At 39.9% G+C, this 18125-nt stretch overlaps 1 protein-coding gene and 1 pseudogene across 1 annotated transcript; one reads left to right on the top strand and one right to left on the bottom strand.

Moving 5' to 3' along the window:
* Positions 1 to 13105, top strand: part of LOC120435241 — a 139821-nt pseudogene extending 126716 nt beyond the window's left edge.
* Positions 12491 to 18076, bottom strand: LOC120439246. The gene is made up of 3 exons (XM_039610044.1): positions 17697 to 18076; positions 14154 to 14317; positions 12491 to 14033 (listed from the first exon to the last, which is right to left on the bottom strand). Exons 1-3 carry the CDS (start codon positions 18057 to 18059, stop codon positions 13148 to 13150), a joined length of 1413 nt encoding a protein of 470 aa, XP_039465978.1. The 5' UTR covers positions 18060 to 18076; the 3' UTR covers positions 12491 to 13147.
* Between the last annotated feature and the right edge of the window lie 49 nt (positions 18077 to 18125).

Here is an 18125-nt window from a genome sequence, read left to right as displayed (position 1 = left end):
CAACACACAGTAAATACAAAGATCAGGATTTATGAGAGTAATCATTATGAGTCTGAACACATGATCACTGAATGTTAGTCTTGTTACGGGTCCGAAATTGAGGACGAGAGTAAAACAATGATGGTCCAGAAGAGGTCGGTCAAACAATTGATTTTAATGAATACACGCAGCGTGGGGAGACGTACACTGCAAACCATCAGTTGTAAATCCCTGTCCAAAAATACACTTCAGATTGCTTTTATAACATCAGGGTATTATAACGCCCCATCTTGCGTTTACAAGCACATAATTTGCATCTTGAGAACATTGTTTGCCTCCTCTACAGATAATGATCTATTCTAAGAGATAAATGCAGATGCAGAAGTTCCCCTTTCTGGCATCCATCCAAATATGGTGGTGAGGTCCCCATGGACTTGTCCTCCTCTTTGCGTCACCTGTTGCTAGGCAGACTCAAATGCAACAAGAAGCTGAATACATTCAGGCCTTTGCTCAGCTACTATTTTACTGTAACAATATACTCAGCATATAAGCTTTTAAGATTATAGATTTAACTCAACGATTTAAAGTGGTTATAACTGCACCTGTAATAAACATGTTAATATTTGATTATGATAACACCTGTAATACAAATTATAACATAAGGCCAGCAACTTCAATAAATGCTTGGATGAAATGATAATTAATGCAATAATAAAGATGGTGGTTATGTAAAATAATCCCTGTAATTCCACAATTCCCTCTCTTGACGTCTCTTCCAGAGACGTCACTACACCATTTTCTTGTGTCACTCTTCGACCCACTCTGTCACCTCTGGATCCCTTAATAGCATCATGGGCCCCGAAACCACCATTCCCAGGTCCACTGCCTTCGCTCTGACCCTCTCTAGCCGTCCCCTGACTCAGCAAATCAGACAATAACCTCATGTCATCTAGGTGGTCCAGTAATAAAACACCATCCCCCACTTGAAAACACTTCATGCTTAAGTGGTCTCTGCTCCTTTTCTGGGTCCCTCTCTTGTGGAAATCTTCTCCTGTAAGGGATAGAAAACAAACAGCCTCTCTCTGCTACACCTCACTAATCTACTGTGTTCATCTAATGTTCCTTTAATTATTCAAACTTGGTTCACAATATCATGTTCTGGGCTCTGTCCTTTATATTAACTTTACTTAATCTCAATACTCTTTATGTGCGTGAGCAACGCTTTTAGTTCTATTAAACACACCCTGGGTAAAATATACACCATCCCCATGTCAGCCTAAATCTGCGCTAGAAAGCACACTTCAAAATTTCTATCAGGATTTACGCCTCTTTTTGCTTCAAGCATATACATAACATGCAAAAGTTACTGTTAATGCCAGTTAGACAAGTTTCCATTATCTACAACATTTTGTTTCACCGTCTCAGTAGTTGCTAAGCAGAACCAAAGCACCATGTGTTCCACCTTTACCCTATAAAATAAATCTATGTCATGTTTGTGTCTGTAAGCATGTTTTGCATTCATTCACTACACTCCACGCCATCTCTGCAAGTTAGGAGCTATACAGTTAAAAGCTACATCAAGTCCAGGCCTTTGGCCTCGCCTATATTTAAATCATGTGTGTTTGTAAGCGTGAATGCTGTTTATCCTTCTGTTGCTCCAAGTCCCCCGCAATATATCGACTGAGACATCGCGCTCGTCGAAGCTTGTGACCTTAAATGGACCGAACATCAACTCTGTTAATGAGCACAATTGCAATGTGTAAGAAAAAAATCATTTCTACATATATAATCTCCAATATTATTCATTTGAGTCAGCGACACTTTTAACACTCTCTTAAGAAGCTCTCTCCTCTACCCTAGAAATAAATCTATGTAATATCTGTATGTGTAAGCCTGCATTATAACCACTTATTCTAGAAATCAAAAAGAAATCAAACATTTTCTACTCCTAAAATCTTTACTAGTTTTCCCCAAACATATCTTTTATTGAAAAATGTCCCACAATTTCCCTTTAAATTTGGTGTACAGCTTCTCATGAACACAGCATTTTATCTTCTAAACAGGATTCAGTTCATTTTACTTTAAAATAACTTTATTTAAAACTAACAATTTCTGCCTCAGTTTTACCATATCTAAATTATCAACAACCCTAAAAGTCATAAAATGATCCTAGAACCCATTTCAAATTACCCCTTAAATTCCCCCTTTATATTTGGACACATCAGATGTGTCCAAATAAATAAAAACTCAAAAACTCAAAATGCATCACCCGGGCTTAGTAAATTAAAGGAAAAAGGTTAGTCATATCATCTCTCCAAACACCTCAGCCATCCTCCTCTCGGGTAGATCTGCTCCAGCCCTGTAAACCTGTGTTTAAGGAATAAAATCAATTTACTCATCATGTCAAATCTTCTCAAACTCCTTGCTCCATGCAAAAGTCTGGATCCTTGAAATTTCCTGGAAACAACACCTGTACTTTACATTTCATACTCAACTCTCCCCCTTCATGATCCAATCTGTGTTACAACAAAGACTAAACTTAAAACAGAACAGTTATCAGTCATGTGTTTCTTCAGTTAATGGTAACATGAGTTATATCAAAAAATGTTTCCCTTTTAGCATTTAGCATTTTATAATGTAATAACATAATCCAACCCCAGTAAATAAAACAAAAATTCCCTCCAAGCAAACATCAACATCCCCAGAATTAAGTCTTCCACTCCTCCTGTTTGCCAACATTTTATTCATCCCCACCTTGGTCCAGTCACACACTCACTCACATGCATTCACACATCATATTTCCAATATTCGAGACTCCCGCACGAATAATCAGATTCTCCACATCAGCAAAATGAGATCATTCATTTGTTTTTTTTGTTGTTGTTTTTTGCATAACTCACTCCCTTGTCATGCAGCTTCTTTTGAGTTATTCCACAACTCTATTTTATCCAAGTGTGTTTTAAGTGTATTTTCTTCAACATTCACACCATTTTAACACTCATGAAATTAACAAGCTGATTTAATTACGTATGTTTGTGTTCTTAGCCAGGTTTTAATCACTATCTGTGCATTACTCTTCATGAGCTTATCTCTGTAAGGTTAGTGCATTTTCTGTTTGTATGTGTGATTTTTATAAATGCTTCTTTGTGATCTTTGTGATCTTGTAAATGTTTCTTTTGCAGTGTTTCAGACTCCTTTTGACAGGGTGTGTTTTCTCTCTTTGGCTCATCACTGGTCATTGTTAATGACATTTCCCCTCCGCCTGTGCCCAGCGGGTTCACCCTTTAAGTCCCGTCTCCTCCAGTGACTCCAAGGTCACTCCGGGACTTAGGTTCAAGCAATCGTGACTGCGCCTTGCCTTAGGTTGTCCCAGGGTTTCGAGGTGGGATCTTACCCGTCATGGGCTGTCCAGCCTTCCATGCTCGCCTGATACAGGGGCCAACTGGGCAAGGATGTTATCAGGTCTGGGGGACACACTGGTTCTCGAAATTAAAGGAGTGTAAACTGCTTTCTTTATTTCATGTGTGTATTAAACTTTCCAACAATAATTTCACATGTAACAATTCGTGTACGTGCGTTTTCAATTCATTAATGTAATTGTTAGTTCATGTATTTATATCTCTCGGTCTGTCTCTTTTCTAAAACCTGTAATTAATATAATTTTATTACTTTTCTTAAAACATGCATTTGCTTCATCTTCTTAGAATTTAACTCGTCTGTCTATTTCTCTGGGTGCTCCCCTGACATCATCAGTCACACACACACCTTCCTCTCACAAACACAGCAGCACAGTATTTCCTGTTTCTCTTTCCTGTTTCTACAGATTAATCAAACACTTGTTTTTTCATATTTACAGTCTATAAACCCTCTTTAGTTTTACTAAGTCTTGGTCTAAAAACAATACACCCTCTTCTCACACACACTTTTAAATATACCAAGTTTTTGCATTTGTCAGTTTTTGTGACATCATTCACCCAATACTTTCATAATCGTCTCACACACACTGCCTCTTCTCTCAACCTCCCACTTTTCACTCATTCTACTATAAACCTCCCTAGTGTTGTTATTACTTATTTACTATTTGGTACAAATCACACAGAGTCACTCAAATCAAATACTGACAGCATTCACACAGTTAAAATCACTCAAAATACGCTTTCCTAAGAGTATTTTACAGGCATGCTTTTCAAACTCAGAAGGAGCAAATGAAATAAGAACAATTGAAACCTCTAATCATTCTCACAGCACACGCATAACTGGAAAAATAAAACACCACAGCCTTTATTTCTGAAAACAAGTTGCTATTGAAAGTAATATTTTAGTCTTCGGTATATACAGTGCACTCAATGTATATATATATATATATATATACGTTAAGAACAAATTTAAAAAGGGAAATACCTAAACATGCTTATATGCAACAGGCCTACAATGAGCTATCAGGACCTGCAGTAAATACAAATTATGGCTTAAAAACCAGACCATGGAGGTCAAAATGGGAGATGCCCCCAAGGGTGATGGAGAATGACCGAGCTAAGATCCTGTGGGACTTCCAGATGCAGACGGACAAAATGGTGGTGGCTAACCAACCGGACATAGTGGTGGTAGACAAACAGAAGAAGACGGCTGTAGTGATCGATGTAGCGGTTCCGAATGACAGCAATATCAGGAAGAAGGAACACGAGAAGCTGGAGAAATACCAAGGGCTCAGAGAAGAGCTCGAGAGAATGTGGAGGGTGAAGGTAACGGTGGTCCCCGTGGTAATCAGAGCACTAGGTGCGGTGACTCCCAAGCTAGGCGAGTGGCTCCAGCAGATCCCGGGAACAACATCGGAGATCTCTGTCCAGAAGAGCGCAGTCCTGGGAACAGCTAAGATACTGCGCAGGACCCTCAAGCTCCCAGGCCTCTGGTAGAGGACCCGAGCTTGAAGGATAAACCGCCCGCAGGGGCGTGCTGGGGTTTTTTTTTTTTTATATATACCTTATATATCAAAACTCAGTCAATTACTATACATCCACTACAGCAACTCAGAACTGTATTTATTTATTCATGTCCTCTAATAAACACAAATGGCATCTTAAACACATGCATTCAACTTTCTATGCAGCATTATTTGTGAAACCAACCGTGGTTTAACCCGTTCACAGCTTCCTAATTTGCATTTTATTGCTTTCTAGGACATTCTAGTCTCTAATTCCTCTGTTTTCATGTTATCTCCCGTTTGACACACACAAACACACACTCCCCCTAAAAACCCACAAAAACTATCCCTAAAAACACACAAAAACCCATAAGAAACTTCATTCATTTAACTTCATTCATTTATTCATTATTATTTTAAACCCTTAAGATGTTGTGCTGTGTTTCCTCTGTGCCCGCTGCAACCTATATTAACATAAAGCCAAAATGTAAACAAGTCTGTCAAATATAACTCCTTATATATTATTGGACTAAAAGAAAAACCACTTACAATCTTCTAAAGTCCTCCTTTGCCCAACAAACATCAAACGACTTACACCTATATGTATCACTCAAAGTCAACCACAATACCTGAGAAACACCAAATGTAACTGTGTATATTATCTCAAACTAAAACAAAACCCATCTAAAAATCCTAAAACATCTTACTTGGACCCACCAAAAGAGACATCACTTACAGACATATGTATTAATGAAATTGTTTCAAAGTCAATTTCAGTTTTCAGACCCCAAATAACGGTCCTAAGTATCAACAGTTTATGTATCCTATCTCAAAACCCAGCAAACAGTCATACAGTCATGGCAAGAAATAAAACTTTACTTACAGTATTGTAATAAACAAAACCAGCGTCTTAAATACAGGATTCAGCAATGTGTAGCCGTCTCTATAACTTCCTAAAACTCTAGGGACCTCGCAGCTGCCTCATTTGCATTTTCACACACACTCCGTCTAAAAATGGCATCAGCACTTCAGCTCAGTGCTGGGTCAGACTCCTTTCACACCAAACCTCTTACTTTATATTACAAAGACGTCTTATAATTACAATAACAACAATTATCAGGCCTGAGATTGCACAACCTACAGAATTTTGACAAATTTAAATTAACCCTCCAAGGGATAAACTCCAAGTTTTTTGTGATCAATTACCCAGTATCAGGTCCAACCTGTCTCTGGTCTAATCTCTAAAATCCCTAACTCAATTTAAAAGCGTCCAACGCCCAAGCTCCAAGCTTTACTACCCAAAAAAGTGCAAATACCGTTCCAAACGGTAAACTGATCCAATCAGTAGCTATTTTGGAGGTTCCCAAGTTCTCCACGATTGCCAATCGGACTATCCCTTCCAAAGGAAAATCCTGACCGTCGTCAGGAAATTTGGAGCATCACCTCCAAACAATGCACTTCTTAGCAGTCCAACTGCCGTTCTACAGAAATTTACCTTCATTTAAAACAACCATCATAACTTCACATTAAGTATATGACCGAAGCCGGTCCAACCGTCTCACCAATTAAAAATAACCAATTACCTATTCTTCTAAATTCACTTAGCAGTCCAACTGCTTTTATTTACTTAGCAGTCCAACTGCTTTTCTTTAATCAGTACTGTCACTTAACGTTTCATTATCATTACTTCAATTTCAATTCTCATGAGATTTTCACCAAAATCAAAACAGACATTTACCAGTAATTTCAGTGAGTAAACTTTTAATTTTGCAATATCCAATCTGGCACATTTTGGAAATAATTCAACAGGTAGTGCCTTATCTTTGAATAAGCCGGCTTATGTCCACTCACTTCGACCACTGACTCGTGTCTGCCCGTTCGAGCGCCTCGGACCCTCTCGGTCTCAATCTCCAAGTCTCTCTCCCCTCAATCCCGGCCAATGCACCAAATGTTACGGGTATGAAATTGAGGACGAGAGTAAAACAATGATGGTCCAGAAGAGGTCGGTCAAACAATTGATTTTAATGAATACACGCAGCGTGGGGAGATGTAAACTGCAAAACATCAGTTGTAAATCCCCGTCCAAAAATACACTTCAGATTGCTTTTATACCATCAGGGTATTATAACGCCCCCTCTTGCGTTTACAAGCACATAATTTGCATCTTAAGAACATTGTTTGCCTCCTCTACAGATAATGATCTATTCTAAGAAATAAATGCAGACACAGAAGTTCCTCTTTCTGGCATCCTCTTTCAAATATGGTGATGATCTCAGGCCTTTGAGGTCCCCATGAACTTGTCCTCCTTCTGTCACCTGTTGCTAGGCAGACTCAAATGCAACAAGAAGCTGAATACATTCAGGCCTTTGCTCAGCTACTATTTTACTGTAACAATATACTCAGCATATAAGCTTTTAAGATTATAGATTTAACTCAACGATTTAAAGTGGTTATAACTGCACCTGTAATAAACATGTTAATATTTGATTATGATAACCCCTGTAATACAAATTATCACATAATGCCAGCAACTTCAATAAATGCTTGGATGAAATGATAATTAATGCAATGATAAAGATGATGGTTATGTAAAATAATCCCTGTAATTCCACAGTTGCGTCCTTCTCCCATATGCTCTTCCAGTATTGCTCCGTCTCCAGCCTTGGTGGTGCTGTTCTCTTATTGTTCCCTTGCCACTGAGAGTACACCTTTGCTGGTTCTGTGGAGAACGGCTGGTTTATTCTCCTGCCTTCTATCTCTCTGGTGTACCTCCTCAGGTGGCTGGCCAAGGCTGTGAGTCTTTGCTTGGCAGTTTCCAAGGCCTCAGGTGTGGACAGCTTGCTGTATTTCTTATGCACCTTCTTTGTCGCGCCTTTCTGCAACTCCGTTAGTTGGCTAACCTCCCTTCGTGCTACTTTGATCTTGCCCTCTAGCCTCCTTTTCCATGGAGGGTACTGCCCCTTGTGGCTGTTCAACTTGTAGCCAAGCATCTCACTGATCACTGCTGCCGTATTGTAGATCAGCTTGTTAGTGTCGGTAATCGTGGTTGTAGGTATCGTCCGTAGTGCTGCATTAACATCATCTAGCAGACCTTCTGAGGGTACTTCACGTAATCTTGGTAACCGGCTACGGGGGATGCAGGTTTCAAGCTTGGCCATGATCCTATCTTTCAGGTCAGTTCCTCTCGCACTCAACGATCCTTCTCCTATCGCACTTGGGGCGATGATATCTCCCTCCTGATGATATCTCCCCCCTGACCTGGCGTCCTGACTCCTCCTTGCCGTAGCATTTATGTTGTACCTCGTCAATCTCTAGCTGTGAGAGCAGTCCCTTCTTTCGAATGTTGGAACACTGAGCTACTAGTTGTTTCGCCGTCATTGTGGATGTTGGGTATCGAAGAATCCATAGGTCGCTCATCCTATTCATGTAACCCCTTCCGCCAGGGTTACTTGCGTAGTAGCATTCCAACAACGCCCTGTTTTCGTCTCTTGCCCACCGATGCCTTCTTGTGAGGGAGCCGAAAGGGCCGGCTCTTTTTAGTGAGCCGAGCCGAAAGAGCCGGTTCTCTAAAACGAGCCGGAAATCCCATCAGTAATGCCAACACACTAAATGAACAATATTTGTCTCTTATATATGATAGGGGAGACCGGGGATAGTTGTAACGTGGGTCAGTTGTAACACTTCCAATTTCTCCAATCAGGGCTAAGTTTCAAATGATGTGACTCACCCTGTGCATTCAGTTCTTCTGTCAAATGTGAAAAATCAGCACATTTTGTCAAACACAGACAATTTAACACGAAAAAAAGTAATTTGTAAGCCAAAAAGTAAGTTTTTCTACTTTATTTCCATTTCTAATAGCATTATCTGCTTTGCAGTTAAACTCATCAAACTTAAATGATGTTATTTGTATGTCTATGGGGACATATTCTGTGTAGGTCTTTAGTGCTAATGTTTTAGCCGTTGGCTGTAATCTTAGCTAGTTCATGGCTATAGGAGTCTGGGTCAGTTGTAACAGCAACAGTCTGGGTTAGTTGTAACAATAATGCAGATGTTACAACTTACCACACTATTACTTTAACTTATATTAAACAAGTTGGGGCAACGACATCAGCAGAGAGAGGTTCACTGGTCACCTTTGTATATGCGGTTAATGCCATTGGCAACACAACCACTGTTTGTGTTCCCACACATACATTATGCAGACCACTGTGTCAGAGATGGACCAGTAGGAAGTATTGGTAGTGGAAATAAATCAGGATGGGTGCAAGAAACAGATTTCCTCATCTTTCTGAAGCACTTTGCAAACCACACCAAGGTAAGCCATGATAAAAAAGTAATGGAACTGTGATGCTGGTGAACAACTACATTTTTTCAGCTTCATTGTTATGTTCAAAAGTTGGTGCAAGAGTTGTAGGTTACGATGCCCACTGAGCCAATGAGGCCAAACTCAAGGAAGACCAACCAAAATTAATGAAATATTCAGTTGCAGAAAATTCCATCATTTGTCTTTTTTGGGGGGTTGGAATATGTTCAAAAGCTAGATTTCTGCATTCTGTCACACACACACAGCTACATAAATGGCTCTAAGTGCATTCATGTGTTGAATAAAAAAGATTACATGTTAATGTTTTGTCAGTACCCTTATTTCATTGTGTTACATTTCACCCCAGGATATGTTACAACTAACCCAGACTATGGGGTTAATTGTAACATTTCACTCTTTGTGTTTGAGACCATACCATGCAATGGGTAATTGTGCTGCAGAGAAAATAGCTGCACTATTTAATAGCAGAGACATGTAAATACTTTGCATTACATTTTGAATCCAATACCTTAAAAGTGATCCAATTTACAGACACAAATGTCAAAAATGTTACAACTATCCCCGGTCTCCCCTACATCTATATATACACTGTCAAAGGTACTTGTCTTTGAGTGAAGATTTCATATCATTTAAGGTGATAGGAAATATAAATAACTGCAACTTGAATCTTTGACACAGAGTTCAAGCTCAGTGCTGTAATATATCCTGTAATAAATATAATATTCGCCATATTATATTCACATTACCAAGGTGAGATGATTTTAGTCTCATGAACAACATGAGCTAATTGTTATTTACTAACTAATCTTAAATGAGTGTTCAGTACAGAAATGAAGCCCAATAATCATGTTTTTACAGTCCTGTGGTCTCACCTGCAGATAGTTATCAAATCAAACAAAGATCATAGAAAAACAAAACAGAAGAACAAAAACATTGTCTCCTTCATTTTATACAAAGCTGTATGAAACTAGCGGTAAGTATCACGGTTGCTAGGCAACCTGCGCTGTGCGACAGAGGCTGGATCATCCTATTTCACAAGCCTCGCACCTCCGGCCTTCTCGGTCTTCGAGGACGCGGCCCACATAGACTGCTAAGGACACGGCCTGAACTGCCTATAAATACACAGGCAGGAACATGAGAGAACGAGGAACAGGTGGCAACACAGTTTTAAGATACTGGATGTTGTGTTTTTCTCCACAATTTTAATTATAAGCTAGATATATTTCTATTAATGAAATTAGTTTGCTAACAGCAACAGGGATGAGTCAACTGGGCTTGTGAATCATGATTCATGAGTCAGTAAAGTGATTCTCGAGTATTGAACAATTCGTTTATGATTCGTGCATCACTACGCGAAGCACGGTTTTCCAGTTAAAAGGGGAAAAAGAGGTTCCATTAACATTGTGAGAGAGCTGCCTTAGCGGTGAACCACAGATGGGTACCTACCTCAAAGGAGTCAGAGTGTTTTATTCGAACTTTTTTTAACTATTCTGAATTTTTTCTTTTTTTCTTTTTGAGGGACAGTTCCATGTGTGCTGTGTAAGGAGCTGCCATCGCAGATCTAGGATGCCATTGCTGCTGTGGAGGCCTTCTGTGGGTCAGGATACGGATGTGTTGATGCCTGCCGTACCAGGAGGGCGGTAGGAAAAAAAAACGAAAGGGAGTCTACCTGAGAGCTACTTTATTGGTTTCTTTTGCTACTTTTTTCCTCCGCCTGAGACAAAGGTTGTTTTTAGTTCTCAAACCACGATAACAGTAGGTGACTGAATAAACTGACACCACAAGTAACTGGAGGCTCACGCCCAGTGGACAGTCAAGTAGTACCACAATTCTGTCTTTTGTTGGAATGCTTATTTTTATTTGTTTCTTTGTTACACCCATTTAAGTTGTTAACATTACTTTTTGGTATATTTGGGTTATTTGTGTTTACTTTAGTGGTAACCCTACTTTAACAGAAGCTAAGTGTAAACTGAATGAGGTATTCACATGAAGAAATTTCCTGTTCATCAGCGTGTGGTTCTGTGTGTTGTGTGGGCTGGTTCGTTCCGGAACCTAGTGGGTTAGTCAGTGCGAATCAGAGTAGCTTTGTGGTGATTTTACACTGGATCACTTTATTAGGATAGAGTGACACGCGTCCAGGTTACATATAGAACTACACACATACACACCCCCATACTCTCACTGAGTAAGGCAATTGCTGTACTACTGGCCTGCTGTTCAATCAGTTAATGTTCATTAAAGTGTATCTGGAAAGCACTCTCTGTGCCCCACGCTCTGACCCGAGACTTTGTCCTGAGGGAGCTATCACACCCACTTCCCACAGATAAATCTCTTACACTTTAGGTTGAACAAACTGTTGTTTTATTCCTCTAACAAGCAGCTGGAACTTTTCTGCTCATTCACTTCTGTCACTTCAGTTTTTTCAGTAATTCCTAATAAGTGTGTATCCACATATTCATTAGGACTTTTGAGTTTGATAATCATCAACAGAATCAACTCACCACCACCTTTAAAGAAAAATAAACCCAGACCTAAATCTAGGTTTAAAGAGAAATATTTTAAATTTCATGAAGAAATCTGATTAAAGTTGAACTATCGTAGAAGTGTGTCAGCATGGGTTTGATCAGAATAGCTTCTGTTTCAAAGCCTCTAAGATTATCAATTAATCCAACTATCACCACAGAAGGTCGCAGAGTGGATCACTCCTCCAAATGTTCGAACACATCTATCAGGAATAAATCTACTCCTAAGATGTGAGCCCAGCATCATAGCTTGTCTGCTGGCTAAACTTCGCTGACAAACTGTGATCATTGTCAAATTGAAAGCAAAGCTGTTTCAGGGGCGCTGCCTGTACGAAGAGCAGACTTTCAGATTAAACACTTAAATATGAGATTGCAAACTTCCACGTAGAAAATGAACTCAAAAGGAAAACATCAAAACTTCTTTTCAGCAGAAATAATTTGATTGTAAACTGTGGGAAGGGAGTTTTTCCCCTCTTTTGAAGCTTTAATGAACTGACCTGTACAGGAAACCTCATCCTATCTTCCTATTGACCTCAAAGGAAATCTGTCAGTCTGCTCTTTTATTGGGGTGACTGTTTATATTTCTGCTGTCCAGTTTAATCCTCCAACACTCTCACACACCACATGAACACATCCAAACAGCACAGTACTCAATCAGAACACAGCAGTGATTACAGTCACACCTTCATGCGTCTTATCAATCAGTAGAGCTGAGAAAATGGATCATCTGGTCAGCAGGTCAACAGGAAGTTTTATTTCTCTGAATAAAGGTCACACAAAACAAAAAATGAACATTAAAAGAATCAAACAAAAAACAGCTATTTGCTGCAGCTTCTGTCTGCTCTCTGATCTTGAATGTGCAGTCTAACAGAGCCATGTCTATGATCAACAGAAACTTTATATCAAAACATAGTTTTGATCACTTCTATGCCCATCAAAAAAACAAAAAACAAAACAAAACAACTAAGACTTAACAGGAAAAGGAGTTCCTATAAAAGAAATATATCTGTAGTCTTGGCACTATAGTCAGTATGGGATAAACTTATATGAAGTTGATTATTCCAAATAAATATGCTGTAAATAAGTGAATCATTTTAAACATGTACATAATCATAAAGATCTAAAACTAATTTAGTAAAGATAGCTGGCACAAAGATCCACCCCTTTTCTGCTTATCCATTTCAGGATTGTGGCTGAACCAATCCTAGCTGTCACTGACTGCCAGTACCAGTCCATCACAGGCCTAACACAAAGACTGACACACATTCACGCCTACAACTGATTTAAAATCCCCTGTTACCCTAACACAGCTCCAACTTCCTGCCAGTCCACGGGAGGAAGCCGGAGCACCTGGAGTGAACACGGAAAATGGAAAGTCATTCCAGGGAAAACTCAAGATGTCTAATCAAACACAGCTTTAAAAGAGCTGCACAGTCTATTGGGTATCATGTGTTTTTTAGATGTCATGCTTGTGTTGTCGATGGTGCAGGCATACTGCTCCTTCAGGGCATCCTCATCAAGTTTCATTTCTTTATCAGATTTGCTCAGACAGGCAGTGAGATGGAGCGTGGCTTCAAACCTGGAGAACAGGAGCACCAGAGACAGAGCCAAGGAGACAATAAAGAATGGGACTTCTTCTTCACTCTCTTTAGGGAGGATGAACGGGATGACAATGCGGTTCCTCCCAGGTTTACCATGCTGACTCTCAAGAATCTCAAATTCGTTCCACGCACCATCTTTGGATGGTTGTAAAGGGCTCAGCATGATGTTGGGAATCTTTCGATCTCCAGCTTTCTTCATTGAGTTCCACTCATTTGGAAGTTTGGTGGGTCGATGCCCTGCATCAGGAATTTTGCAGTCTTTTTTACCACAGGAAAACACTCTGTGCTGAGGCTCTATGAGTCCAGTAGCAACACCATACGCTGCATAGCCACTGAGAGTACAGTTCCAGGGAGAGTACAGTATGACGTCGGTGAGGGTGGGCAGAGGCAGCAGATAGCTGGCTGGGATCATGGAGTTTGTGATTGATCCATGTGCCACGAAAGTGATGTCAACGGTGTTGGAGTGGTTCTTCTTTTCTTCCTCATCAAGCTTTTCTTTCAGGAAGTGAAACATGTCCACGAGATGGAAGAAGGCTTCAGCCTCTGAGTTTGAAAAGCAAAACTGTAAAGTTAAAGTCACCCAGCAGTAGCTGAGAGAAAACTCCTTTAACATTGTCCTTTCCTCACTCTTCCTGTGTTTGTTTTCTATGCAGCGTGAAACCTGGGCTAACCTCTTAATCATTTTTCTGAAAGAGAAATTATGGAAATAGAAGAAATGTACACATAATTAATAAAAAAGCATCAGTACAGTCTGAATCAAGTATTATTCCATTTTATTTCAGAAACTACAACTTTTTCACACTCACTTCATTTCCTGAAGTTCTTTTTCCATCTTTTCAGAAGCAGTCTGTATGGCTTGCACATTCTCTCTCAGGCGCTTACAGTTTTCTGTCTCACAGTCATCCAGTTTTAAACAATTGATAATGAGCTCAGGAATTGAGACTACAAGTCCAAGTGCTCCTCCTGCAATCTGCCCATAAAAACACACATGACTTAAAACTTTTCGAAAATTACATGACTTATGATGAAAATCCTAAATAAAACTGAGGACAGAAACCTTAAGGAAAATTGAGCATGTGGTTTGCATACAAGCTGCCAGTAGTAAATGGTAAATGGCCTGTATTTGTATAGCGCTTTACTTAGTCCCTAAGGACCCCAAAGCGCTTTACACTACATCCAGTCATCCAACCATTCACACACACATTCACACACTGGTGATGGCAGCTACATTGTAGCCACAGCTGCCGTGGGGCGCACTGACAGAGGTGAAAGATGTCACAATTTAGCTTGGTTGTTAAAACTTTGCTTGAAAAGGTTGTCATGCTTGACTGCTGTTTGTTGAAGCGTCTTTTGATTTTAACAAAATTTAACCTCATATTAAAACCAACAGGTTTTTAAAATAATGTAATCTTAATAATAATCTGGGGTACTTGAGTCTTCTTTTTTTAACTAATCTGACATAAAAGGTAAAGTCAACTTCATATACCATCTTTAAACAATTAGGAATCTTTATTCTTTACAAAACTTAGTGTCTGAGCAATATTGGAAACATCTCACACCTTTACACCATTTTGAAAAATGTACAGCTTAGATAGGATGACTTGTGAAAAAACCTACAGGTTAGATATATTAATCTAAATCTGAAGCAAGGGTTCACCATGATCAATATAGATACTTTTAAAATTCACCTAGGGGTATTTTTATCCTAAGACTTTAAAATCTGCTTACACGTTATAAAGTGCATCCAGAAAGTATTCACAGTACTTGACCTTTTCCCTATGTTGGCATGTTACAGCTTTATTCCAAAATCGGTTACATTTATTTTTACCTCCAAAATCTACACACAATACCCCAAAATGACAAAGTGGAAAAAATTTCCCTAAACATCTTGCAAACTTATATGCTGGTGTTGGCCAGGTGATGAGCGCTGCCTGTTTTCTTCCAGGCATGACGCTTGGCATACAGGCAAAGAGTTCAATCTTTGTTTCATCAGACCAGAGAATTTTGTTTCTCATGGTCTGAGAGTCCTTCGGGTGCCTTTTAGCTAACTCAAGGTGGGCTGTCATTAGGTTCTTCTAAAGAACCAGTTCTGAGTAGAACAATTTCTTGGAATAGTCTGCCTGCCTATCAATCCCGCTTATTGGTTCTTGCGCTCTCACAATGATCAGCTGATTTTAGTTTGTGTGTCAGAGGAAAATAGTGGCCCAGTCTCCAGCGTGGACATTACTTTTATTTTTACTCTACAAAAGAACGAGAACGTCATGGTAAAGTGGAGACTGCTCTAGGACAGAAACAACTGCATTATACTGTTAACACAACTTTGTGTTTTTCACAAGCACCTGCACAGACAGCATGCTAACCCCAAGCCAGCCAAGAACCCAGAGTGACGTTAAAGCTGAGTAAATGCTGACCTCAGCCCCAGCACCATGATAAAGTGAGCTGCTGCTGCTGAACTTGAACAGATAACAAACCAATGATCAGTCAGGCTGCAGCCTCCGTTTCTAGTTTTTGATGTTTCTATAATAGAATCACCATGGTGATAACTTTAAATGCTATTTCTGCTGGTTTTAATGTTTGCTCTCTGCTGTCGGCTTTGTGTTCATACCTAAACACTGAGCGAAAGATTACATGTGTCCTCATTAGGCTAGGGATCTGTGTTGGTGCGTGGGGCTGTAGCCTCAGGTTTATGTTGTCAGTTGTTTTTGATTATTAAACAGTGTGTCTCACATCATTTTACAGAGTAACATGAAAGTAACGTAACGTGTAGTATAACGAATGTCTCTCTCCTGGAAGTAATTAAGTAACGGACTGTATTACTGTTAAGAAAAGTGTTCTGAATTTCAAGATGGTGGGGAAGAAAGGAGGTGGTGAAACGTGTTTGATTGTGAACAACAGATGGTGCGACAGTGCGAGCCTCTTCCCACTTACATGCTATTGCACACGTAATCTGGAACTTTTGTTCATTAAATGTCACCCTATGTGAATTCCCTTGGGAATTCACTGCGGTCATTGCCTGCACTGTTTACATTCCGCCTCACGTGGACTCGGACACTGCCTTATGTGAGCTACATGAGGCTCTCACACATCAAAAAGCACTTCACCGAGATGCCACACTCGTGGGCTGTATCCCAATTCAGGATTTGCAGCCTTAAAGGCTGCATTTTAAGGCTGATTATGTCACGGCGACGTGACGAAGGCTGTCTCAATTCAAAGGCTGCTCGAAATGCGGCCCTCAAATGCCTCCTCCATTTCCCTGAATCTTAAGGATGGGTCCTTGTATCCTTCATGGCCCAACATATCCCAGACTTCATAGCGCGGCAGTGGGTGTGGATAATTTTGCCGAAAAAAACGGCAGAAGAGGAGTGGCTGAACAGTAAACTGTTAAAAGCAAGTACTGAAAATGATGTCACTTATTTATGTGCGAATGTTTAAGAACATTAAAACATTACTGTTGGCCACATGTCGACAAAGTTATGTGACATTAGCGATGTTCGCACTTTCAGCATTTACTTGGTTTTAAAGCCTTTAAAATAATAGTCACATCTCTGTAATATAGTCTTACAGACAATGTGATGATTTGATGGATAATTAAAGTCAGTCATATATCCACAAACACAACAAGCTGAAAGTCAGTGATGCTGCTCGGTTTGCAGTCCGGAATATGACGGCACAAGCAGGATTCACTGCACTGTTAATGTTAGCTATGTTATATTGCTGCCTCTGTTCGGTGGTGTCGAGCCAAACGGACTTTAACGTGTGTTTGAACGAGCTGACGGTTCACTCGTTAAGCTGAAAGAAAGATGCTTTAATCACAGGAGTCACACATGTGTCCACTGGACCATCTGGGAACTCTTCTTGTTTAGCACTCGTAATAACACAAACACTAAATCCTCCTTCTCTTGTGCTGTTTTGTAGCAGTGTGTACACCTGAGACTGTCACCTGTCTGTCTGTCCTGCACTCTCTCTCTGTTTCTTTCTCTCTGATTGTGGAATAAAAGTATGAACATGTATTTATAAGTTACACTTGTGTTTGAATCCTGCAGCTTATCACACATTTGATTTCCATGTGTGACGACTGCAAGTGTCCAGAGTGAGGACAGACTCTCAGATTTAGTGGGCGTCCAGCACTAGGTAGAGTGTTGTTGCTTTTAAAATTCTCCCATTTACAGATGATGGAGGCCACTGAGCTCAGTGGGACCTTCAATGCTGCAGAAATGTTTGTCTATTCTTCTCCAGATCTGTGCCTCTGTCCCATTATACCTATCTTTCATTTTTCTTCCATTTTTTTTGTTTTAAAGCCCAACTTCATAAATTTTTGAGCACAGTTTATCATTTTGTTTGATACTTACACGTCCGGCTGCTTTTACAGCTGCTTTTGATCCCACAGTGACCAACTCAGTCACAAGTTTTGAAAGCAGTGGTAGTCCCAGTGCTGAACTCTGCAGAACTGAAGAAACAGCGTCTTTGCCAGATAGCTTATGTTTGGGCCAACTAGTCATGTTCAACAAACTGATCCTTTCATGTAACATTAGTCTCTCTTGCTTTGCCATTGCTCTCAGGATTTGCTCCATAACATATTCCCTTCCAAAATCAGCTTCACAGGAATGAGCCTGTGTTTTCTTCTGTCCTTCTCTTGTTAAACTTATAGCGAGCTCTTGGATTTTATTTTCAATTATCTCAATCCTCTCTGCAATCATGCGTGCCTCTTTCATGATGCGACATGATATGACAGTATTGGCGACGTCTGAACCCACATTGTTAGCCAGAGCTAACCCAGA

This window comes from Oreochromis aureus, linkage group 3 (genome assembly GCF_013358895.1).
Source record: "Oreochromis aureus strain Israel breed Guangdong linkage group 3, ZZ_aureus, whole genome shotgun sequence".
In the NCBI taxonomy this organism is placed as follows: Eukaryota; Metazoa; Chordata; class Actinopteri; order Cichliformes; family Cichlidae; genus Oreochromis; species Oreochromis aureus.
The sequence above is the reverse complement of the archived record's forward strand: the minus strand, read 5'-3'. Positions and strand labels throughout refer to the sequence as shown.